At 40.4% G+C, this 26,970-nt stretch overlaps 2 protein-coding genes across 4 annotated transcripts; one reads left to right on the forward strand and one right to left on the reverse strand.

The window, feature by feature from the left end:
• Positions 1–173: 173 nt before the first annotated feature.
• On the reverse strand, positions 174–8,733 carry LOC117425362 (arylacetamide deacetylase-like 4). Its single transcript, XM_034904368.2, has 4 exons — positions 7,823–8,733; positions 3,397–3,619; positions 3,011–3,074; positions 174–2,812 (listed from the first exon to the last, which is right to left on the reverse strand). The coding sequence occupies exons 1-4, from the start codon at positions 7,997–7,999 to the stop codon at positions 2,038–2,040; spliced, it is 1,239 nt and encodes a 412-aa protein (XP_034760259.2). The 5' UTR covers positions 8,000–8,733; the 3' UTR covers positions 174–2,037.
• Positions 6,684–25,258, forward strand: LOC117963616 (short-chain dehydrogenase/reductase 3). 3 transcript variants are annotated; one of them, XM_059002085.1, is made up of 7 exons: positions 6,734–7,120; positions 13,560–13,659; positions 22,611–22,754; positions 23,117–23,236; positions 23,397–23,635; positions 23,883–24,008; positions 24,485–25,258. In XM_059002085.1, the coding sequence occupies exons 2-7, from the start codon at positions 13,570–13,572 to the stop codon at positions 24,567–24,569; spliced, it is 804 nt and encodes a 267-aa protein (XP_058858068.1). In that variant the 5' UTR covers positions 6,734–7,120; positions 13,560–13,569; the 3' UTR covers positions 24,570–25,258. The 3 variants fall into 3 exon arrangements, with proteins under 3 accessions (XP_058858069.1, XP_058858068.1, XP_058858067.1); XM_059002086.1 differs by lacking the exon at positions 13,560–13,659 and having other exon boundaries at positions 6,684–7,120; XM_059002084.1 differs by lacking the exon at positions 6,734–7,120 and having other exon boundaries at positions 12,792–13,659.
• Positions 25,259–26,970: the final 1,712 nt, after the last annotated feature.

Consider the following 26,970-nt stretch of genomic DNA (forward strand, 5'->3'; position numbering starts at 1 on the left):
ACAAGTTTCAGTCCTGAAGTCCATTTCTATTTATTCATTGCTATTGATTTTTAGGGTTACCTTTCTGTAAAGTTAATTATTACTCAAAAAATCCAATTACTTTTTTTATTGAAGGTTGTAAAATGACAGTAAAAGTACATGCATTCAATTAACAACATAAACACAATAAAACATTTATTGTTAACCAAAATTATTTTTTTATTTTTACCCATTATGCTTATACACCATTTTAAAATGGAGAAACAACCTCTGAATGATTAATAAAGTAGTAAAAAACAACTTAAAAGCTTGTCAAATTCCTAAAATCAGATTTTGTTTGTTTTTTTTCCCCAGAAAAGTTTTGAAAATATCCAAAATATTATGAAGTCTTTATTGTTCTGTATGAAATGTACTTATGTATTCATTTTGACCTTTGGGACAGTTGTGTTATTATTTTAGAACTCTCAATGCGTTCTGGTACCTTATACAGTACATCTCCCTTCTGACAGGAGATGCAGAACTACAAAAATACAAGAATTAATTGCAATGTAGGTTTAAAAATATTTTAAAATCACACCTTAACTCGGCTAGAAACTCACACTAGTCCTGTACCCAGTCATGGGTTCTGAACTACCCTCAAATACATACAATGCAATTAGACCCTTGTTAAATAATGTGTACCTCCTCTACAGCTGCACACAACTCCTAAAAGTAAACCCACAGACTGTGCTTATTCATGCTGTGATGAGAAGTGCAATCAGTTCAGAGCAGCTCTATCAGGGGCCTGATTGCTAGCACCTCATAATTCCAATAAGATCTCTAAATAAGGGTACTTCTGAAATCCAGGCCTGGGTGCAGGGCTAGTGTAAGTTTCTGACCCTACAACACATGGTCTAATCCAGTTGTGCAGTGCGAGAGCTATTCCATACAATCATACCCTTAATTACTTAACTGAATCAATCATTTAATTGATAACCTCTAAAACCTGACATGGAATAGCCCTTGAGGACTGCAGTTTTCCACCCCAGCCCTAATCAATTACCGCTACTGAAATACACAACCGATAGTATAACAGCAGGATTATGCAGTTTCACTAAATTTTATTATTATTATTATTATTTATTTCATAGCAGACGCCCTTATCCAGGGCGACTTACAATCGTAAGCAAATACATTTCAAGTGTTACAATACAAGTAATACAATAAGAGCAAGATAAATACAATAACTTTTGTTCAAGCAAAGTACAAGTGTGACAGAACACAATTCAATAATACAGCAGATAGTGATACTTACATCAGGAATTATGCTTAAGGGTTTATGCTTAAGGGTTTTCATTTAAAAACAGGCACGCAAAAAAAGGCTTTATTTCCCCACACACACTAATGTTGCATGTCAATCTGCAACTAGGACTGACATGGAATTCATTTAAAATACATCGTGTTCACTTCCACCAACAGCAGACTGAGAGCAAAATTATTTCAACTGGGACTGTGTCCGATCTCCCCAACTCCCGCTGATGGTGAAAGTTACCGAATGAGCGTCCGATGCAAAAGGACAAGATTTGAACCTCCAATTGCAGGGGGGGGGGGAAAAATAACGAAGGCTGTGAATATATTATACCATCAGAGAAATGCTGGAGGTTGGTGAATTAATTCAGCTTGAATGATATTTGCCAAATCATTCTTAGAGGCTCTTATTGCAATGATATAATTTGTGTTTTGACTAGGAGCTGCTCATCCGGTCTAGTTACATGCCAGACATATTTAATGTAGGCTAGATCTTCCAAAGTGTCTCTATATTAGCAAGGACCAGCCCCACTCAGTGCAAAAAACTTAAGGAAACTTGTTTGCAAAGTAGCAAATCACTAGATGGCGCTGGCTCTTACTTCTATAAAGATACTTTAGTTTATCTAGCCTATGTTGCATATAACCATGGCAGGCAACTGCATTTGAGGTCAGGGAAAAACAGATATCTGGCTTTTTTGGGTAAAACCATAATTATGATCCATGTCAAACTCGATCAGTTATTGTAGCGACTATAGAATCCCTGCGCACTGATCAAAGAGTCTTGACAAAGCTGACAATGTGGTCGAGAGCCAGTTTACCGGATGGGTAGGTCAGCCACCCTTTATCAAAGAAACTCACAATCCCGTGGAAACCGTCCTGGACGTGCCACCAAGTGACCGGCACCCCCAAGTCATCCAGACGTTTCTTGAAGAGTATCCCATCATCTCTCAGCACGTCAAACTCACAGGTCAAGATGAAAGTGGGCGGCATTTTACAGAGGACTGTGTCCGAAGCCAGCAGTGGGGACACGCTGGGTTCCAGGGCATCTTTCATTATATCGTAAACCTCTTCGTCATGGGCGGTTACAGCTCTCGGTGTAAAGCCACGAGTTTTGAACTCTGGGGGGAGATTATCCGGACCCAGCCACTTACGGTACTTCAGTTCAAGTTCCACTGGGACGTGACGTCCATCCAGCACGTCCTCCAATAAAGAGGTGTCCCCGTTTAGATAGTGCAGGTAGTAAAATCCCATACGGGTCCTGTACAGCAAAGGCACATACTGGTTCTGCTGGTATGAGGGCAGGTTGAAGTCAGCCATCTGCAGGACAGGGTAGATCAAAATCTGAGCACAGGGCAGAGGCAGGTCGTTCTCCACAAACCGGTGGCAGAGTGCGGCCGACAGGTTTCCCCCTGCACTATCCCCCCCTACAGCTACCTTCCGTGGATCAACGCCATAATCTGCCTCAGCCACCTCCAGGAAGTGAGAGGTGGCTGCCAGGCAGTCATCTAGCTGTGCTGGGTAGCGGTGCTCCGGGGATAGGCGGTACCTGTGGAGCACAGAGAATTAAAAATAATAATTCACACCTACCAATATCTTTAATAACTGATGTGATCTCTTTTAAGACCTGCTGTCTTACCCATCACGACTGAAACTGCTAAAGGCAGCAGGTGTTTCATCCAGTCCTGTACAGCACACAAGATTGCATTCAGCATTACTGTAACTGCAGAAGGTGAAGCCCACTTACCCAACAGAGACCACCACAGTTGCAGACTCCTTGGCGATGTATCTACATAAATCATCATAGGTATCTAATAAAAATAAAGTAAAAATGTTTAAATGATTCAGGCCTATTAACCTTTCTGTCAAATACAAACTTTCTTTGACTTTCCTATTCAAACGTACGGCCACAAATATGCAAATATGTCTGGTGGGACGGCAGCTTGACCACTGGAGTGAGTTTGAGCTACAGCACATGAAGTGGTGAAGTACCAGGAAACAGTAGCAGCAACACCAATGAGAACATTCCTAGTGCTAATAAGTAACTGGAGAGTTAGTGTGTTCTCTCACAGTCCCCGCACCCACAAGCAAATTTAAATGACAGGCTCTCTGGAGAGACCTGCAATTACTCACCAATGCTTCCTAACATCCATCCGCCACCGTGAAAATAGAGCAGTCCCCTGCGGTGGCCAGAGGAGGGCGCTTTGGGCTGGTAGACCCGAACAGGGACCCCAGCAAAGGTCAGGTCTTTGATCAGGAGCTGGGGGGGCACCTTACTTGTGCGCAACAGGGTGTTGCTGACCCAGCGCGTGAAGCCCACCTGGGTACACAGACCCATATTCTGGAAGATCCGGCCCTGAGGTGGGGGCAAGCATATGCAGGTCAATGCATGGAAATGTAATGTTAATGACTTAACTTCAGAGGTTTGTGGTCATTATAAAATTTGCAGTCATTATAAAATTAGTGTCAAGATTTAAAAAATACTAAAATAAACAATGAAAACTACTTCTAGTAGAGACGTTTGTCATTTGAATTTAGTTTGTTTCTTAATTTAGCACTACTCAGGGTTTTGAAGTTATGGATATCAAGACATTTCTGGCCCGTTCTTTCACAGCACTGAGAAGAAATTAGCAGAGTTTTATTTCTCTTAAATACATGTTTGGCCATGGAGTTTGCAATAAAAGACTAATAAAAAAAACAAATACAGATGCAGTCATTTACAGTATTTCCCATCATGCCTGTGCATGATAACCATTCATTTTCAAGTTTCAAACCAAAATTTAGGCACTTTGTTTGCAGACTTGAGAACTGCATTTTTAGAAAAAGCTTATTTTTATTTTATATTCAACGCGATTGGCGTTGCACTTTATAATTCATTGTGGAGGGAAGAATATATATATTCTTCCGATTGTAGAGCTGCATTTGTGCCATACAAAAAATGTGAGAAACATCAGTGTGTATCTGTCTGAGGTTCTTATACAGTTCTCTTAAGATAAGTCATACAGTACAGGGTGGTTCATCAATCCCGTTGAGACTCACTCATATGTGTTTATGGGCTGCTTTGAGCTCCCTACGAGATATTCAGATAGAAACAAGCCCAGCATAAAGCTAATTTGACTCTCGCATGCAGGGCAGGGAGGGAAAGTCTCTCCGCCTGCCTGCCTGAGCCAGTGCCAATATTGACAATCACCTTCACTGAGCACTAGATGTTACACCTCACTCTATTAACATGATGTAAATTACAACAGGGAGGGCTTGAGTGTCACATCTCACATAGTGCAAGATTATTCTACCATGAAAACCTGGCCTGAAGTTGGTTAGGTAGCTTACATATTCACGACAAGTGTCTATTTTCAGTTGTACAGATTTTTACAAAACATTCCTGGGTTCAGAAAAGCTACAAGCTGGCCAATTGTCACACGTAATTTGGCTCACTCATGAATATGATAAATACAGACAAGAAAAACACGACATTCGGAAGGTTAAATAGTTTTAATGGAATGCAAGGTTTGTCTGTTTTAAATGACTAACTTGTCCAACTTTGCACAGTCATTCATACACATTGCCAGGGAACTGACAATGTGAGCTGCTTTTCTAATCCACCCAATATACGCCCTGATAATTACCCTGAAAACTGAGAACACTGGTCTCCACCCATTTTTCTGAATAAACACTGATAAATATACAGGAAATTTTACATATAAAATAAAGTGCCTACTGCAATACACAGGAGTTGCAGCAAGGGGCACTGTTGACCAGTTTAGATAACACCAAAATCAACGCAATTCCTTTAAATTACTATACTACAGCTGAACGTGTCGCATCACCTATAATTTTAGGATTGAGACATAAAAAAAATAAACTACATGAACATAATTTAGTTATTTTATTTAACGTCATGTAATCAAAGAAACTACAAAATAATGTTGCAAGGGTCTACCTGAAGCCATAAAAGCAGTACAGTATTTCATGATAAATTTCGAAACATTACATTTTTCAGTTTGTCCGTTTTTAGTTAAGTATATGGAAAGCTACAAAGCAGTATGTAATTTAATATGTTAACGTAATATAATTCAGCAAGTTTCATTCGACTTTATGAAGCAAAACTTGTTAATTCTGCAGGGTGATGCAACACTCATCGCTGTATAGGTGTTGGAAAATAGGTTCATGCAAAAAAAGACATGGAGTGTGGAACGTAGGGGATATAATGGAGGCACCCAGACGCACATGTCAAACTTACAAAGTTTTACCTTGAGAATGTCTTGGACATATCTTAGCACAATCACCGATAAGCCAATAGCCTTGCGCCATTTACAATAGTGTGAAGTAGCCAGTCATTATCAGCCATGCGGTTTGCTCTTAATCTCAGTGTTTGTTCTCCTGCTCTCAGTAAGCCAACATCAAATGTGCTGCTTAAAAGTACAATATGCAAAATGGGTTTGACCTTGCTTTGGGGATAATGACGCCAGTATCAGCATTATGGGGGCAAAACAAGGGTAAAGTCCTGTGACTGACATAAGCACATGTATTTAAAAGACATGAAACATTATAGTACTGGTCAGGGGGTATAGTTTAAAGAGGACTTCATGCTGGTTGGAGAGTTGGTTCTCAAATCCAATTTAAATCCATTTACTCCAATGAATTATTGTCCAAATGTCTATAGTCCCTAAATGAACGTACTTCCCAAAAGTTGCCGAGTAGGAAGCCAGAAAATATTTGTTCTAATACTAAGCTATAATAAAATAAAAGATACCAGAAATAGAAATCAAGAGATATTGATTTCAACATGGCTTCATACATTAAAAGCAATCCTGAATAGTTCTCCCAATGCCAGCAAAAGAACAGTCACGGTCAGGAGCAGAAGGGACAATATGGGGAATGTAGTGGAGGATCACAAAGCAATAATAAAACACCCTTAGTATAAATCAGACTGAAGTACCAAGAGGACTGGAGGCTCTCAACGCTAACAAATCCCTCGGTGCGGATGGCACGTACCCAAGAGTGCTTAAAGAAACAAGGGAGGTCATGGCCGACCTGACTGGCACATTGCAAATGTAAAACGGGAGAAAACTACACACCCCTCAGCCTCCCCTCCACAACATGCAAAATCATGGTGCTATACAGCAACGGCATCATAGGAGACAGCTAACACAGGATTCAGAAAAGGACACTCCTGCCTGACAAACCTCTTAGACTTCTTCAAAGAAGTCACTGCAACGATGGACTCAAAAAGCCTGGACTTCCAAAAAGCCGTTGACAAAGTGCCACATGAAAGGCTAATCCTCAAACTGTAATCCATGGAAATACAAGGTAGTACACGCAAGTGGATACAAAGCTGAGGGCAAAGCTTTAACTGGAGCAGTGTACTCAGTGGGGAGTCGAATACTGAATGGACCAAGAGAAAGACCTTGGTGTTGGAAAAGATTAATCAGTGTCAGTAACCACAAAGTGCAGGGAAATAGAATTTTTGGGTATATAGCCAAAAGTGTAGAGCACACATCCAAGGAGATTATGAGGAGGTTGTATAATGCACTGGTGAGAATACTGTGTCCCATTCTGGTCACCACAGCAACATGGCCCTGGAGAGAGTCCAAATTAGAGTAACCAGACTAATCCCAGGGCTTAAAGGACTGAGCTAGGATGCAAAGCTGAAAGCACTGAATCTATTCAGCCTGGAACAAAGAAGAATCCAGCAGTGCAGGATTGAAGTCTTTCAAATCTTAAAGGAGTTGACATGGTTAACCCAAACCATTACTTTCTGCTCAGTACAGAAACCAGGACCAAAGAACACAGCTGGAAATGAAGTGGAGACTCAGGACTGAGGGAAGGAGACATTTCTTCATACAGAGTGGTGAATGTATGGAATGGACTTGGATCCTTTAATACAAAATTCATATCAATGTTATTGTATTTATAGAATACCAATGTACACACGTACATAAAAACATGTAATGTGATATTTTACGTAATACTTTGTACGGTGATATTTTTGTAACAATTGTAAATCGCCCTGGATAAGGGCGTCTGCTAAGAAATAAATAAATAAATAAATAAATACTTAAAACCAGTAGAAACATCTGCTGGCAGCAGAACTTTGATACATAAAATCATAATGCTATCGGTTCAAGATCCAAAGTCATATTTTAAAAAAAATAAAATAAAATAAGAAAACCAACATTCAAACCCATCTACAACATCAGCATCGGTGTTTCTTTTTGTCAAGTTTCCAAAATGTTACACAAGTTGCGAACGGGTTGTCTGTTTCGTAGAGTTGAACTAAGTGCTACACAATATACATAGTCCCAACCCAACCGCTAACTTTCAGTTGCATGCACATTGATTATTTTCACACGATTATTTGCATTTAGTGTTACATTGTTGTACAATGTTTATTTTTATAAAACGCAGAACAAACATAAGCCAACCAGTGATTCCGCTAGTCTTTAGGTGATTTTGATTTTATTTTTTTGTTGATGTTTTAAAAAAGCTCACGACGTCTTAACTTCAATTTGTTCTGCAAACCGCATAACAACAAACGAAAAAAAAGTACAGTACTTACCAGGACCGCAATGCCCACCAAGAGTCCGTGAATCAGCCTCAATTTTCCGGGTTGAGCAACCCCTAGAGGTATCTCGGAGTTCGAAAACTCCGCGTATATCAGACCGAAAACTAGTAACATGAACGCAGCAAAAACAGCTGCAAAGCATAGAATTATGATAGCAACGCCGAGCTCCATTGATTCGAACGTGTTGTCCCTCTCACTCAAAACACTCGCGCTCGCTGGCTTGTTTGCTTACTTTGTGCACCAGGTTACAATTTACTCCTTGACCCACTCTCTGCTATTTATTAAGCAGCCGCAGTCAGGCGGTGTTTCGCCCAAGGTTAGGGCAAGGTTAAAAAGTATTGTAAAAGGTGCAGCACTTTGTCCAAAATGTTAGTTAATTACACAAGTGCATCGGCTGGAAACATGTGAGTCTGTGGTAAATAAAATAAAAAAGGTTTTCTGTATATTAAAAACAAAACAAAACAAAAAAAACAAACAACAGGCGCTGTGTATTATTCGTAATTCCCGACTCTTGCCTGCTCAACAGCAATTTGTGTAAGAGACTTTCAGCCGGTTTAGCTCAACCCATCAGTAACATTAATGAGCTGTTACCATATGGGTGCATTGAGCAGATTTTTTGTAGGCTACTGTGTCGTTTTATTACCTGGTTATTTAAAGTGCCTTTTGTAATTTGAGCACAACAACGGTACAATGCAGTAATACTGCACAATGAAACACTTTATCAAACTCTTAGGATTGCGTTTACTTTAAAGAAAACAGAAACATGAATTCAGAAACAAATATAAGAATGTTTGAAGCTGAAATAAAACAGTAATCCGACATCCTGCACTAACACTTCCACCCACTGGAGGGCAGCCAATATTAACTTTTCTATTCTCCGTATGGTGTAAAAGTGGTTTCCATGGTGAATAACCAAGTTATGGAGGCAAACTCGGACTCTCAGTTAAGAAGAGCTTTAAAATGTATGACACGTGTCAGGTGAGGACCAAGTCCAGCATGGAGGTCCTTCACGTGAAAACGTTTGACAACGTGCAATTTTCCAGATGCCCTGTAGGTGGCAGTGTGGTCTAGTGCATGGAACCTTACCATTATTAACACCCCTCCCAGTCCATATATTTTCTAATTTTATATTCTGGTGGTCAAACAAATTATTGCCAATACTCAAATATTGCTTTTCTTTATTTTTTTAATAAGATAATGAGTTCAGGAGCTGCTCCTAAGTTCTAGTTGTCTACCGTACAAATGTGTAATGTTGGCTGGATCAGCCAAATTGTCTTTATATTAAGACTAGAATCCTGTTTTGGACAGCAGTGCTGGCAAGACACAAATGCGATCCAAAGTGGCAGATCACTGGGATGTTTTGCTGGCTCTTACTTATTTGGATGATCTAACCTGTGTTTCATAAACTATAGCACAAAACTAGACATGAAGTGCAGCTCAGGTGAAAGTACCATAACACAGACTTATCAAAAAATAAATAACAGCATTTGTGTAATCGCAACAATATCCACTTAGAGTGGGTGCAAACAACATAAAAAGGTAAGGGAGCAGTAAAATAATAATAATAATAATAATAATAATAATAATAATAATAATAATAATAATAATAATAATAATAATAATTTGAGGCTACTTAAAAAAAAAAAATCTCTGCCATGTGATAAATTTGTGGAACTCATCAGTGTGGGGCCACTAACTGGTTCCTAGGGGCCACGCTGACATGAAACAGCAGTAATAAAACACTAACTGGCCCATACTTGGACACTGAGCCTTTACCGTGTGACTCAAGTTTTGTCCTTTCCACCACAGCTGACAGTAATCCTGTGGAGCGCAAAGCACTACAATGCGCTATTGTGAGACCTGCTTTTAACCTCTCTGAGTCTCTGGCAGGCTTCTTGCGGTTGCACGCAGTTCAGTGGGGATGGAGCCAGAAATCGCAAGCTGGAAACAACTCAAGAGTTTATGGATTTATTTGTCTAAGAGATATTTTTACAGGGTTTATTTCAAGGCCAAACAGAGTCACTCTGGCAATGCTAACAGAGCTGTTTAGCCAGATAGAAAAATCCAGTCAGTCAAGCAAAAAGATAAAGATAAGATTGACGTACACACTGACATACGTGACAGACAGTTAGGCAGGCAGAAAGTTAGATAGACGTCCTTACAGAAATGTCCGCAGCTTTACTAGCAATGGCAGCACAATGGATTCTTTTTGATAGTGCTGCACTTCCTTGGTCATTTCACCTGCAGGGTGAAACAGTCCCTACTCTTTTAATGGTTTCTTTCCTGTCATTAACCAGCTAGCTGCTTCCCCTGTTGACTGAAATGCTTTCAGCCAGTAATATGCTTTGACCAAAAAGACACTGATGTGGCGAAATGGCCTAGGAAGATTTCCAAAGAGTGAGGCAGAGGAACTGAGCACTTTTCAAACCTAGTGTAGAACCAGATATGATATTTGCTAAACATAGTTTTTGTAGCTAATAGACAGGTGAGATTTCTAGAATTCTACTGCTGTCATCCACAATGCGGTTCTCTCAATGGATTTGTGTCAGGGACTACCTCTGTACTGGCCTGGGGAACCTTATAAGTAACGTTTAGCAGGACACAGTGACCTCAGCAGACACTTTGTGGGAAATGGTTTTATCTTGTGAACCGACAAAACAGATAAACTTTGACCTAACACTGAGGATTGAATAGCGTGAAACCAGTTATTGTGATCTTATCAGATGTATAAAACCCCTGCAGGATTCTTTGAGGAGTGGGGGTCTATTCCCATTCAGTAAGCTATGGCATCATTGTTGAGCAGGATTGTTTCATGGAATAACAATGACGTCAATGACCTGACAATGAAATTCTGTAAGATGTGAACGTCGCCGTGGTGACGTGGATCGGCAGTAATTAACCATGGTTAACTAGAAGCCTTTCATTTTTATCTCAAAAGTGTGAATCATCACTTGATTGCATTACCATAGTACCATATCTGTACCAGACAGCCATGTCAGGATCACTGTGTAATATCTGTTCCAAAACCATTGCATTGCCAATGCTGGTTGTGTCTGCTAATGTTTTGCTGTGGTTTATTTGGGGTAATAAAGTGGTATTACACTGGTATCCTAAGCATAGGAGTATGAACAATGCTTACTGAGGCATGGTAAAAGCTGAGGAAGCTGTGCAATTACTTGCATTCTAAAATGGTCACAATACAATATGTATCTCCATTCTTAAGGCGGTTTACGTGACATATGGGGAGAAACCAACTATTAATCACATTTACTCTTGATTCGAGAAACATTTGGTGGACTGTAAGCAGCTATGTGGTGTCAGGTAAAGAATAATAATGATGTTGCTTTGTAGTTTTTAAATACAACCGAGCAGTGGAGGCTTTTTGACGGGAGTGTATTGTCTACAGCGGTGCAGGGCTGGTAATCGGTGGCATCTGGAAAGGCTCAGAGCACCCCTACTGGTGAAAAGAGAAATAGGCGGGTTTTTAACACCCTGTCTGTTCTGCAACTAGAAGGGGGTCTCAACGGGTTCTCCTCCTACCCTGGCTAAACAAATAAACCAAAAAATAAACAAAGACACCGCATTGCGTTGGAGTTACAGTCAAACTGGTTTGAAGGTAGCTGGCGCTAGTTTACAATCTGAGATATGAATTCCACTAGGTTTTACCAAAACGATTGTAAAGAAAACAGCAAAGGCAGCAAGGCAGGTTAAGTAAACAATTACAAGGAAATGTATTTATAAATTAAATTAAATCACATACACACCTGTCTTCTAGTGTTCTAGTGCTTACAGTAGGTTAAAAAAACAGAACAAATGACAAACATACTGTATCATATATATATATATATATATATATATATATATATATATATATATATATATATATATATATATATATATATATATATATATATCTTTGTCCTCAATGGCATTACATTAGTTGTATCATAGTGGCAGTACAAAGGAAGCCAAGGGTGAATGGCAAAATACAATTTGGTTGAATACTTTTAAGACCATTCCATCTGTAATTCGTGCAATCTTTGACACGGAACCACCTTCCAACCGAGCACCCATGTACAACATTTAAATTCTGCCGTCCTGGCCTTTGTATTCTGTATATGTTGAAGTCAATCGGTAGACTTTGCATTTGTGAAAATAATGTTCTTTGTCAGCTGAAATATTATCTCGGGTTGTTTCTTACACAAGCGTAACGATCCAAGCTCCTCAGCAGATTTCCCCTTCAAAAAAGGTGCGATTAAATAGCTAAACTCGCAAAGGTGTCAAGTGTGCGACCCTCCCGCCTTTCTCGCGCAGTTTATGACTTCTGTATTTTAAAAGCCTGGAATGTTCTAGACATAAACAGACTCGTTGCGCAGCCAGGCAAGCAGTCTGCAGGTCGCCCCATTCACAAAAACACAGCGGCACTGACACTAATAAAAGGGAGAAAACGCGTTTCAAAGGGAGCGTTAGAGAGGAAATAAAATGCCCACGCTCCTAAATCAAGTCTGGGCGCATGTTGGTATGATTCTGTCGGCAGATTTAAATACAAGGCAGTGAGACTCTATTGTAGAAAACGTAATTATTTTAGTTTACACATATGATGCCATACCCACTCCAGTTTAGTTTTGCATGATCTGTTCTATTGAAAATATAACCAGTTCGCAATCTGCGAATGTCAGCATTTCTGTCCATTAGACAGTGCAGACGGTTTTACCAATCAAAAAAGCAACGGTTATCTTGGTTCATTTGAGGATATTTAATGCTAAGTTTTTTTGGGGGGTGACAAAAAAAAGTTGAGATAGAACCACTTGTGGTTTCAACCTGCTCAGTGGAACTGTGCCGATATTTCTTAGGGGTGGGGAAACTGAAGGCAAACCCAACCACTCACATACAACACACACAGTAGTGAAATATTCTCAAACACTTAAACTGTCAATCAGGATTAATGGTCTATAAAAACTCCCTGCAGATCCGAGCCTCACAGACACTCTCAGAAAAGGAAAAGAGAGTAGCGAGAAGCGACGTGGTGGTGGTGAATTTCTTCTGAGAAAGCACACTCCAAGCAGCCACTGGTTCCCAGCCTCGCTCCCTTTACTTTGTGGAAACAGCGCAAGAAAGAGACAAAAATAAAAGCGGACGCTTGCTTTAAAAAAAAAAAAAAAACCTGTATAGCCACTTTTCTTTAGTTTTAGTAAGTTTGCCTGCAAGTTTAAGCACGTTTTGTCAGCAGAACTGGCACTAATTATTGAGCTCATTTGTATTTCTGCATTACCACAGCACTGACGAAAACTGAGCTTCCCTGAATTTGACACGGGGCAAAGTTTATGACACACAGGGTCTGTTGGACTGTCAAGCGGAGCAAGCCACATTTTGCAACTGTTTGTTTTCATTCGCTTTTAAACGTTTTAACACCGATTTTATTTTATTTTTGGATTTGTCAATTAAATATCCTGAATAGAAAAGTTTTAAAAGAGGCATACGGTTTACAGAGGAAGCGAAATTAAGCTTCGGGGTGGCAGACTCTTCTTGTGGAACGGAGCTACCAGACGTTTTGCTTGGGGGTCTCAGCAGGCTGTTTTTTGTAGAGTTTCCCCCTCCTGATCGTATTGATATTGTTCACCCGTGGTTAAAGGAAGATGGATTGCAAGTCCCTGGGATCCGCGCTGTTTTTCCCCATTCAGATGGTGTACTTTCTTTTGAAAGCCGCCGTATGCTTGTTTTTCCCGAGCAGACTGAGAGATATGAGCGGGGACGTGGTGCTGATCACCGGCGGGGGAAGAGGCATCGGTCGGCACCTGGCAAGGGAGTTCGCTAAGCAGGGAGCAAAGAAGGTAAAATCCCTATACGAACCCATACACGCCTCGCTTACGTGATTTATCATTCCAGTATAAGTGGGAGTTTCTAGTATGGTTACATTGTAATGCATTGAGCATGCTAATGCTAGGGCAAAACGCACCACATACATCGACACGTTTGTACAGATTTACGTTCATTTGGGGACATTACCTTTTATTTTGTGCATTCGAATAGCCAAATTGGTATTTACACTGGCCGTGGTAAAGTTATTACAATGTTAACCAGTTCGGAAAAATTAGAAGCTAGTTAAACACATTCTGTTACTGACTTTCTAAAGTGATTTCAGCTGTTTTTGAATCAGTGTCTGTATCAGTGTGGTTAAGATTGTTGCATTTTCTGAAGACAGCTTGCAAAATGTTCTAAACTGACACATGGAACTGTATTTATTTATTTATTTATTTGTGGACAGATCACGTACTGCACGAGTGGCTAAGATTCATAACTTCAAAAGCACTCTATGCATTGTAATGGAAAACTAACTCGCGTTGACAAAAACGTTTCGGCTTGTGTTGAAGGCTTTTTTCAAAACGCTTGTCGGCTTGACCTTGTTTCGTTTAGGTTTTATATTATAGTCCAAGTTTAATCCAGCAAATAAATGTGCTATAACATTTTGGAGTATTTACCAACATGTTATACATATTCAAGTTGAAATGTATACATACAAAACAAACAAACAAACAAACATTCTTGTATAGTAATACCGTATGTCACCCCTGTGTGAGAGCTGGGGGGGTTGTGTTCTACCTCAAACTGTCTTTTAAAAATATAACCAAACTGGTATGCCAACAAGGTCTGATTGTGGGGAACTGCACAGATTACCTTTGTGAATACAAATGAACCGGGAAGCTAAAAGTCTATAGCTATTAACATTCAACATGATTTCTGGGATGGTAGTTTTATGATGAGGATTAATTTCACATTGGCCAACCCCAAAATGTCATCTTGGTGTCAGAAAGTGTTCTTGTGGGCTGATCTGTAACACATTATGGGTCTTAGGAGTCTAACCCTGTTGACCTGGATAGCTTGAACACAGCCCTGATTTTTTCAGACAGATCCTTGTTACATGTTAAGACCCCAACAATTTAGGAGTTAACAAGGATTACAGAACTCTTTGTTAATATGGACAGTTGTTTTATCAGTCCACCTAGTTTCATATGTGGGGTGAGCTGCTTTTATGGAAAGCTTCTACGATTATGCTAACAGGTCCTGGTCTTCTATGTAGTACTGTATTGTGGAGTTATGCAGTTATGCTGTGAGTAAGACTAGCCAGGTAGAGAAAAGAGAGCTCCCCAGAAGGAGGAAAGCCAGGGAGAACTTGTCTAGAAAAACCACACGCTCTCTTATCTCTCCTTCCCTTCAGGCTCTTGGACATGCTCTGTTTTGTACGCTTCTTATCTGCATCTGTCAGTGCTGTGTCTTGAAGAGTATGAGACAGGCCCCTGTTCTGGGACGTTTGGCTTATTTTGAATTCTCTAATATCATATCTCCACGGGGCACCCCTTCGTGGCTACTGTGTGCCTGCAGGCTACTGGCATCCTGACCATTTGTAACCATTTTTGGTATTATCATTTTACAAGCATTTAGTGGTTTGGAAACTAATTCTGAAAGCCACACTGCCTCTCAGTCCCTCAGCTCTGACTACTAGGTCACACTGGTTATCTGAGGCCTAATCCCCAGGTCCCACTGCCTCCCAGTCCCTCACCACGAACACTCCTTTCTCCAATTCCTCAGCCACACTGATGCCGATTCCTCAGCTATAACCACTTAGCCACGCATTTGGTTTGGCACACTTGGCTGTTGTATAGTTGTTTACATAAGCATCCATGTTAAGATCCCAATACCTTGGGCAAGTGGTTATTGTGCCAATGGGATTACAGTGATTCTGTACACAATGTTCATGTTGCTCAACATGGGAAGGTCAGCCAAGGGACAAAAAACACTTTTGTTCTGCCTCTCCAGTCTGATTTCTGGACTGTCCACTGATGGTGATAAATGGGATTCTGTTTTCTGTTTCACATTTATATCTAGGCCGTTTTGGTAAGAGGTTTTGGATCGCCTCGGTATACTTTGGACATGCTCAGTCTACCGACACCCCAGTCTGGTGTGTGTGTGGGGATGAGAAGCCAACAATTCGTTTCACATGCATGAGACATTCATTATAACAAAGTATTGAACACAACTGTAGGTCAAGCTACCTGCAATCTTGTCTAAAATAAATGTTCAGTTGTCTATACACTCTACCTTACCCACAATGTTTCTCGAGGTTTGTCCGCCTCCCTCAAAGTTAGGTGTAGAGATATGCACATACAGTATTGATATGAACTGTCACTTAAGTGTTAGTTCCATCATCATTAGGTAGGGTTGCACAGCACACATTCCAGAATGTTTGGTAGCTTTCTTGCTGGGTCAGAATTGCTGGCTGCTGCCTCAACCTCACAAAGCATGCTAACAGGACAAGCATGTACAGCTTTCCTCACCTCTCTCCCTGTCCCTAGGCTAACCAGTGGTGTCCAGGCTTGGCAACACTACTTGCTTATATCATTTACTGCTGGCAGTGCTTGTCAGCTTTAGTTCCCGTTATGAATATTTTGAACTTAGCAAGATTTCCCTCAGAGAAATGAGCTGAACTTTTATACAAAGGCAGCCAATTCTAACATCCTTCTGGAGAGTAGCAACTGTTTTTCTATTTTTTGGGATTTGTCCATTTAAGATACTTTTTTTTAACTGTATAATGATAGCATATGGCAGATTTTATGCATATTATAATACCACAAGGACACACTAACCCACATCTCTCATCTCTAACTACTAAGCCACACCACCTTCCAGTCCATAGCTCTATCCAATAGCCACACTGCTTCCCAGTCACTTTACTCTAACGACTTGGCCAGACTCCTTCCCAGTTCCTCTGCTCAAACCAATAGGCCACACTGCCTCCCAGTCCCTAATCATACCTGTACATTTCATATTAAACATTTATTTCTATTTTTCAAAGTGGTTGTATATTCTATTTTGGTGCAAACTTTGTAGAAAAAGCCTTTTGCAGTCTCAGAACTTTGCTCACACAAATGTTTGTCAACCATCTTTAAGGTTATAGTGAGTTGAATCTGCATCATAAAGTCCAAACCCTTTTAAGAAAAGCTTATGTATACCAACCCTTATTTAGTTAGTTTTAAAGCAGTCTTTTAAAGCAGTTCTAAAGTTGCCCCTTAAGAATTAGTCTCCCCGATAGTCCTAATGGCTGGTAATAGCTCTCAGCGATTTCTGTGCTGCATGACAATACAGCTGAACTGTGGAACCCAGAGGTGAACCACTTCGTTCATTCCCCCATTGAGAATGCACCGACCCACCCAGCCCAGCCCCCTGCCTGGTCTACAGTGTTCCAGATCTGTGAAAAATCAAACCCACACAAACACAGGTGTTTCCTTGGCAAGCTTTCACGCCTCAACAATGCACAACAATGAGCCGATGACAAGCTATGAGCCATCCTTTGTGGACACACAATGGAGTGTGGCTTTTTCACCTTTGGAGTTTCCGCTTACATCCCTGGGACATGTCATTGAAAGGTAGAAAAGGCAAAGGATTGCATTTACATTTCAAATTCCTCCTATACTATTTTGTAAAAAGGTGCCTACAATAGCTGTTAAGGAACAGTGCCAATAATACCGGCACTGGCTAGCGAATTCATTAGAAGTCTAGAGCATTTGCAGCTGGGGTCCAGAGAGGCAACACTTTTAATGTGTGTGAGAATTCATTACCTGTTATCTGAGAACCAATAAAAGAACAAGGGTCTATAAAATGCGTCTACAATTGACGTCCAAAAATGAAAGTCACTATGGAAGTTGCTTTATCTTTAATGGTACCATAATGGGGGATATTTACACAAATTAACTTTTGCCACATTCTTGTTTGTTCCATGCCCGATGTGTGTTAAATTCTATGTAAGCTCACTTGTGCAGTTTTTCTGTTTTTAAGGCACTTTTTCCTACATCACATCAATTTCTTTTTAATGCGAGTGTCATCTTTTAAACAATTATCTTTTAATATGCATCACATCTCATAATGTTAAGCAACATACTGAGGCCTGAAGATGTGTAAAGATGGAACTCGCATTAAAAAGTATGCAAAAATTACCTTAAAATAAGTACAATTGCACAAGTGGGTGTAAATATGATTCGATACACATGGGGGGGAAAAATACTAATGCGGCAATAGATCTGCAAATGTACCTCTATGGTAGTTCCATGAAACTAAATGTAATGGCCCTCACTTGCAGGAACAATCCCATCTTGGAGAGTCTTGTCCTTTAAGAAGAATGTCAAAGTCCATCATATTGTTCAGTGTAAGCACTTCAAGGGCTTTGAACTTGAGAGGACTAATGCTAAGAGGGAATCGGTGTGTCCCAGCTGCTCTGCTTCTGTAACTGGGAAGTTTTTAACATTCCTGGCATAGCTGCTACAGCACTTAGGCTGTGCTTATTGCACTGGAAAGCTATGGAAGTTTCAATAATATACTTTAAGTTTTCTAAGTGTTTTCTACTTAAGTCGATAAATACAGAAATTAATTGTGGTTGACCAAATATACATATTATATTAACTGTAGTCCAACTTTGAACATTCAGTTGTTCAGCAGCACTAAAAAGAAAAGTAGTATTAATATTACCACTATAATATCAGACCAAAGCACATGTCAATAGAAGAAGATTTAAAATGACTTCTTAAGCAAAAACCAAGAGGGGCACTGGCACCTTGCAGCTCATTTACAGAACTGAGTTCAACCGCGGGTCAGCCAGTTAATCCTAATGATGTCATTACATCTGTTTACTTCTTCCACAAAGGAAGTGCAGCAACAAAGGCTGCAGCTAACCACAGGCCGCAGGTAGTAGTGTTTGTATATAGAAGGGTGGAGGAGGTCAAGAGACTGGGCCTGTTTACTGTAGACTGAACCCTCAGGGAGGCTAATAAACCACCAGGTTACTTACACAATATTAGCACAATGCATAGTATCGGAAGGCCCTACACAATACATTTTGATTGTTATTATTATGAACTAACGTGTCTGGTGGCAGCATTGAATTCCTGAACTTTGGTACCGCGCTCATACAGTTTACAGTACTTTATGGATGAAATGACACATTGACATTTTATATCGAAAAACAACATGATATATTGAAATGTGACAAAAGCAACCCATACTCCCCCTATCTTTTATTTAACAATATCGTTTATCATTAACAATCATTACAAAAAAAAAACTAGCCCGTCAAAACCATACATCTTGTCTTAACAGTAATACCTAAAGTCAATATACAAATGTTTCAGCATATTGTCTGTAGTTTCTTGCTGTACGATTGAGTAGATGCAAGTTTTATGATATATTGTATTCACCCTGTTATCTACAGCCTGAGAGTTCAGTTTAGGTGAGTCTTTTATTTATAGCCCTCTGATAAAGGCCTTAGTTCAGTACCCATTCCATGAAGTGGCCTTTGAAGTCAATGTATAAAGACTTGTATATCGATACAGTATAAAGCGTCTGTGTTACGCCCAGCCCCTGTGTCTTGGACTGACTCTCTGGTGCCATGCCTAATACAGCAGCTTTGATCCCAGTAGTAACAAGTGCCTGGGTCTGGGTCACCAGTGCCTTGAGTAGGAAGCTAGTTTATATAAATTGCTGTGTGAGGGAGGGGGGCGGAGGCATCATGCAGCTCCCAGCTGGGTCTTGCCCTTTGCGTGACCCCGTTGTCTCAGTGCTAATGGGACAGAGGCAGGCGGCTGCTTCCTGAACTCCCAGTGCCCTCGCAGGGGCCCGCCTCCCCACGAGAGGGAGAAGGAACGAGACCAATAGCGGAGACATTTAAACAGTGTGTCCCTGTCAGGGGGAAAGTTTAACTGTCCCAGTCTGTAAAGAACCTCTATTATCTATTTTTGTCACCCCTTGTATGTGTATTGTACTGTATAGTTGGCAGATAATACACTGGGAGAGAAGACCTGTCCCTGAACAGGCTTGACTATTTTGTACTTTTGCATCTTGCAAATAAACCGTTTAATTAAAAAATGCACTATATTTGTGGTGACTTGAGATAGCTGGACAAGCGAGGGGTTACTCCCAGAAGAATCTTCCAAGTTTCAATGAGGACAACGAGATAATAGAATAGAAAGGCATTTTAAAACTCTAAAATGCATCCATAACATTAAACGACCCAAACACTGTGTGCAGTACGACACAAAATACAGTAAGTGTATAACATTCTATTTAAAAATGATCTAGGCTGTCTTATAAAAAGTGCCTCATTGAACTGAAGCCTTTGTTTCTTAATTCTTGGTATCCAGTTACAGCTAAGTATCAAAAAAAAGTTTCACCAGCAGGCGAGTATCACACGTGTAACACACTATGTGAACACAGCTGCTTGCAGAATTCAGCGCTCTGTTTGGGCAAAGAAGCAATCGGATCTTCAGAGGATTCTGAGGTTATATTAAAATCATGGCCCGTTCAAACAGCTTGGTAAAATGCTGAGTTGTATGCAACAGCTGTAAAATAATATTACAGGTGTGAGATATAATCTTCAAAGGAAAACTGTTGCAACCAAGCCGTACAGAGTTACGCGAAAAAGCTGGATCTTTTTAAACGCGGTGAAAACAAATTGCTGAGCCGTGTAAACTGTAAATGACAGCTGTAAAATTATACCACCAGAGCACTGCATTGTGTAGGGACTTTTTCATTGGAAGCTGTGCCAGGTTTATTAATAATAATAATAATAATAATAATAATAATAATAATAATAATAATTATTATTATTATTATTAACAGCCCACATTTGGCCAACTTGACTATTTGTGAGTTAAAAGTGTTCTAGACTACACTAAAAAGCAGTGGATGGTTCAATTTAAGAAGTATTTTTCCCAGTTCAGGGAATAGAACAGGTGGCTCCAGGGGCAGTGCACTGACTACCACTCGATACACTGAAAGCAAGTGCGGATAGCTGTTGTTTGCAAGCCTTCCTGTTTTGATGGATGCGTTCCACGCTGCTTCCCCTCCCCTAAACTGGATCACTTTCCAGTGGAGTGCCTGTGGAAAGATAAGCCGCATGCCCCTGGAAACTGGCCAAGCCCTGAGCTGCCCCTCGGCTGCACTCACCACACGCACTGTTTGAAACTCCCTGACCAGAAAATTGCTGGATTCATCAAGCCAGCGAGCCATGTAATCTCTTTGAGAGTGTGTGTGAGTTGGGGAGGAGAGGGTGGGGGGTTCAGCACTGTCGTTACCTCTGTGTGACCCCTGTGATTGACAGGCCCCAGCGCCAATCACTGCATCATTAGTAATCGTTCGGTTTAGAACAGTATCTCCAGTCACAGGCCACTATTTGGTTTTTTACAGCTCCCCAGTCCAATTTCTCATAGGTTATATGAAGCCTGTATCTTAGTCAGTTTGCAATTTGCACATTTTCTCTTTAAACTAGGGGAAAAATATTTTATTTAAGCCTCTAAAAATCTGACGAGCTGCTAACATCTTTTTGACAGTCATGCCCAGTTTTAGAAAGTTGCTGATAAATTGCTGAAACACTTTTAATATGGTTTCCTGAATATAAAGCAGCCTTTTGGCCCAGTTCCCAAGAACTGGAACTTCCTAACTTTCACTGTGATGAGAATGGTTAATGAACATTTCTATAGGCTTTTATGAAGACTGAAGAATTGTTCCAAAAATTCAAATACACATTAATACATGGTGGTGTAGAGCTAAAAACATGACCAAATTGGATTGCAGGGAGGAAACATGATGGAACAAGTTTTCTATAATTTATTTTTGTTCCAGTAGTTCAACCATAGCTTCAACCCCAGTCATTCATTCTGGGGTAAACTAAGACTTAAGAATGTCTTAAGTGTAAGACTTAATGTCTCACGCGTAAAACTCACTAAGGCACTAGCTGAAACGTTTGTCTGTTTGTTTCACCGAATTGTAAAGCAGGCTTATAACTTGGCTGGCTAGTCTTATTAAATATAGAACACAATGCTCTATACCACTTGATAGTATGCTGAGGGGCCTTATCCCAAAGGATAGGGTTCTGTCATGTGGAGATATGATATCAGGCTCAGTGGGTGTGTTCTCAGATACAGCACACATAACTCAGAAACAATCATTAGTTTTGGGTCAACCTGCCCTGACGCTGCCAACGATTATCTCATACAGTACATTTCTCTTCTGTCCAACCTGAAGTTATTTTACCCATAGAAAAGTTTACCTTATACTACCCTTACCAAAATATCTTAACTGGAAGTGTTGTGGCACTACAATGTTGATACAGCTCTTCTGTATGACAGTGTTTCATAATAGTTTCCTCATGAAATTTCTCAAAGTTTTCTGTAAGGGCGTACACTTACCATGCTTTACAAGGCCACAGTAAACCACTGTAAACTTTTAAAAGGAGATACTGTATACTGTGTGTAGCAGTAGTTTTCTACTGCAGCTATAATTTACAGCATGTTTTAACCCCCTGTGCACACTATAGCGAGAACCAAGTAGTCACGGCACAGCGCAGGGTTTGGATTACCAGATAGTTATGTATGAGCCTGCCAGCCTGCCTGCCTGCCTGCCCGTTCCCTGAACTCTGACTGACTTCAACACTTCACTCTGTGTGTGTGTGTGTGTGGGTGGGAGGGGAAATGTAAGGCAATTTCTTAAAGCGACAGGGTAGATTTTCAAGAGTCCCAAAACAACGTGATTAAACCTGGAAAGCCATTAAGTTGTTTACTACATATTTATAGTAATTTATGAGACCATGAAACAAGAACCCCTTTTCAAACGCATGTAAGGCAAGTTAAAGCGAGCAGCTGAAACTGAGAAGGATCCAAACCAGGAGCAGTTTCATGGAGTTTAATGTTAAAAGAACCATGATGATTTAACACAATGCTGACCTCTGCCTTGCTTTCAGCTGATCCTGTGGGGCCGCACAGAGAAGTGTCTAAAGGAAACCTGCGAGGAGATCAAGCTCATGGGAACCGAGTGCCACTACTTTCTGTGTGATGTGGGCAACCGGGAGGAAGTGTACCAGCAGGCCAAGGTGGTGCGAGAGAGGGTAGGTACAGCCACACCGGAAAGCAGAGCTCCATACATAGAGAAAGGGGGGAGTGGTTACATAAAAGACTAATATATGCATTTAGTAAATCCTACCTTGACTACACCAGCCAGTAGGACCCAGGATTGATTCTGATCTGGGAATCTCAGCCTACCTCCAGCCTATCCTTTCCTTAAAACCATTTTTGCAACAGTTTCACCTCTCAAGACCTTAAGGGAAATACAAAACCTCCACACAATTCGGCACAATTTAAATGTAAGGTTTATCAAAAACCTTTAACACCTGAGGTGTGTGTACAATGTACTCCAGTAGAGAAGTAAGTCTAAGTTCAACCAATGAAATAGGGATTTTTTTGTTGCTAGGTGGGTGATGTCACCATCCTGGTGAACAATGCTGCAGTGGTTCATGGGAAGTCTCTAATGGACAGCGATGACGACGCCCTCTTAAAATCTCAGCATATCAACACGCTCGGACAGTTCTGGGTACGTACCACAGAGGGATATTGTTGTTGTTGTTGTTGTTGTTATTAATAGTAAAACACTAGTTTCATTAGTGTAACAATGACTCAAATGCCAGGCTATATATACTGTAACTGAAATGTCATGGAGAAGCCTCGCTGTAACCACCTCCTTCTCTCCACAGACCACCAAAGCGTTCCTGCCGCGAATGCTGGAGCTGCAGAACGGCCACGTGGTGTGTATCAACTCGGTGTTGTCTCAGTCCTCGATCCCGGGAGCCATTGATTACTGCACCTCTAAGGCCTCCTCCTTTGCCTTCATGGAGAGCCTGACCCTGGGGCTGCTGGACTGCCCTGGCGTGGGCACCACCACCGTGCTGCCCTTCCACACCAACACAGAGATGTTCCAAGGAATGAGAGTCAGGTAAGCACTCTTTTCAGCATTGCTGGGGTTCTCACCTGTCTTGGCATTCTTTCTTTTAACTCGTGTTCTTGCCAAGAGAATTCGAGGAGCCTCTGTTGGACCAGCTATCTAAGGCACACTTGATTAAAATGTTTTTAAATAAAGACATTTGGCATGGCTCAAGTATATTTCAAACTGTCAATAATTCTCCTATCACAAATCACTAATAATCGTTTCAGAAACAGAATTAACTGGTTCATGTCTCCAGGTTCCCTAACCTGTTCCCTCCTCTGAAACCGGAGACAGTGGCCAGGCGGACAGTGGAAGCTGTCCAAAAAAACACAGCCTTGCTCTACCTGCCCTGGACAATGCACGCGCTCGTCATCCTCAAAAGGTAAACTGTCCCAGAATAACACCAATCCAGTTACTCTCCAAATATAAAGCAGTGTTGACACCCTCCTATCAATTCCTTGCTTTAATTTCCATTAATATGCTCAACACTAGTAGTGTTTAGTTAAGTCATTTTCAGTTAAGAAATACAGTGGAATCATCTGAATTTTAAATTATGAACTTGCGTTGAGCAGAAATTTCATGCATAATAATGCGTACAAATCCAGATTTCGAAAGTGGTAATAGTATCAAAGTGAATAACAGCATTTTGCAGGAGCACCACTGTATATAGGACTTTGGTAAATTAAATTAGGTCTTATTTAGACATATTTCTGTCACGTTCATTCTCTTTATTCTAACTTGACTGTTTCATGTGAAATGTGGTCAGATAAAACTAGCAATAAACAACTTGGGTGCTGGGAGCAAAGTTCATCTCTCATAATGGAATCAGGGTCTTGTTTTTTTCTCTTCTCTTTATAGCTTCATGCCACAGCAAGCACTTGAAGAAATCCACAAGTTCTCGGGAAGCTACACATGCATGAACACCTTTAAAGGACGGACATAGAAGATTAAGCCAGACAGACCGACAGACAACCAGATAAACGCTGAAAAATCTGACATTACAATGTGTGCTCTGCCTTAAATCAAGCTAGCTGAACGCCCCTGGAAACGGCGGACATCTTGGATGTTACTGAACAGCAGAACATAAAAATGTTGCGAACAAGGAGAGGCTGTTCGGCCTATCATGGTTTGTTCCTTGCTAGCACACATTCAGCCCCAGAGTACAATCACATATTTTTTTATTATTATTCTCTGGGTTTTATTCATGCTGCGTAACTTCTGTTTTGAGATTGATTTTCCTCAACTTCCATTTGTACCCTCGAGTCCTGCTATTTTGCTCAAAAAGTAACATACTGAACATTTGACCTGATGGGTTAACTTTTGGAGGGAAAACAAAACACTTCCAGGTCATCTCCATGGAAACCAATATCTGACTGAACTGCTTCCCTCAGCCACTATCTGCATAGGTATAATATTGGACTTTAGTGAGAACAATTGTGTTTAAGGGTTTTTTTATTCCTTTAAAATTTGCTGTAATTTGTTTCTTTAGGCATGGTGTTGCCATGGTTTTCAGTTACATACATCATATATATGTTTGAAATTAACTACAACAGTTAATTAAATCATTTTATGTATATTAAATAATAATAATAATAAAAATGGTTTAAAATAAAAAACATCTTGCCTGTTGAAGTTCCCAAGTTTCATGAAACATGAAGCAAACACAGACCACTTGTACTCTAATAGCCATTTGAGAATACAAAAACATTTGAGTTACAAACAATAAGAAGTTTATGGGAGCTAATGGTTGAATTTGACAAACTCACAAGCATTAACAAGTTCTGTTGACATTCCCTCAGCCAAAAAACTCCAGTCCCCCCTTAGCTAAGTGTGCTGAGGTTTTGGTAAAGACCATTAATTAGCCACTTCAGCTGCAGAATGGAAATAATCAAATTAGGTATTGAAAACAAAAGCTGAAGTCGGCTTTATTTTGCCTCTGCTGTGTTTCTGCCAATTCAGAGAGAAAAGACGAGGCGCCACGAACTCATAAAGTCTTGTTTAGATAAAAGATTACAGACAGCTGTGCCTCTGCTGTTCCAATAACTAAGTCATTATTTGGCAATGAAGAGGCCAAGCGAAATGGTTAGAAAAAAGAAAACAAAAGTGGTGGATTGTGTGCAGATGAAAGGTAAGGGACAATGGAACTAGCTGCAGTCAGACACAGAGCTGGCATGCAGGCTCCATTTCCACAGCCCAGTGTTGCCGTTCTCTGGTTCCGCACCATGTTTTTTTTTTTTTAATATATAGAGTGCCCAATTACTGTACCCACGTTGTTTTTTCCTCCAATCTAGAATGTCCAATTACGTTCCCTCACCGCAGCAATTCCTCACACAGCTCAGGAGAATTGAAGGTTCAGTGGGGCACCTTCCAATCCCACGACCGTCAGTTTCCTCTTCTACACCCAGGAACTCCAGAGCAGATGTCAGCAAGCTACCGGCCTCTGGAGGCCAAAGGCCAGCCCTGCAGGTGTCCGCCTAATCTCACCAGGCACCGGGCCAGCAAGCTCCGCTGCAGCACAATGAGAAGAAACAGTTCCTGATGGTTTTGCCTCCCTAAGCCAATAAAATGCTCCCTGTGGAATCCCCAGTGAAGCCTGGCATCTTCGCACAGCCAGGGCGCTCCCCTGACTCTGACTCTCTGCACACCACTTTGTTGTGCTTTTAGCAGGTGAGCCACTTGGGGCATATATGTATACACTCCACAGCAGGTATTTTATGTCCAAAAGAAAATCTGACAGGACAACTCTGTTAAACGAGTGAAAACAACGAAGATAAACTACGCGACTGCAAGAATGAAATGTAATTAGGAAGTGATGAGCAATTAATATAATTTGCCACGTCTGTTTAAATACAAATTAAGCAAAACAGAATCAGGCTCAGTCAAGACATGAAGGTAAAAACAAGTGGCATTGTTTTGTAATTAACAGCTTTTTCTGAGTTTAATTAGGAAAAAGAAAAGGCTCAAAATAAGACATGAAAACTTCAAGACCTAAATATAATTATATACATTATATATTTATATTGAGTTTGAAATAAAGTTGTGCAGTGACTTACACTGTAATTATGTTCAAAGAAGTGCTGTTGACTGCTCTGTTTTTTAATTAGTTCTCTCCATTTTTGTGTTTATATTTTTATTACATGTATTTGTGCAGATTTTGTCAAAGTAGCACCAAATTTATCAGATTAAAAATGATATGTTTGTGCTCCCCTCTTGAAAAAAAATAAATAAATAAAAAATAATGATGAAATCGGAGATGGCTACAACGTGTGTGTCACATTGTGTGTAAACTGTTGGTCTTTCTAAAAGATCAAACTAAATCTAATTATGGAATACCAAAGTGGACT

This window comes from Acipenser ruthenus, chromosome 27 (assembly GCF_902713425.1).
Source record: "Acipenser ruthenus chromosome 27, fAciRut3.2 maternal haplotype, whole genome shotgun sequence".
Taxonomy (NCBI): Eukaryota; Metazoa; Chordata; class Actinopteri; order Acipenseriformes; family Acipenseridae; genus Acipenser; species Acipenser ruthenus.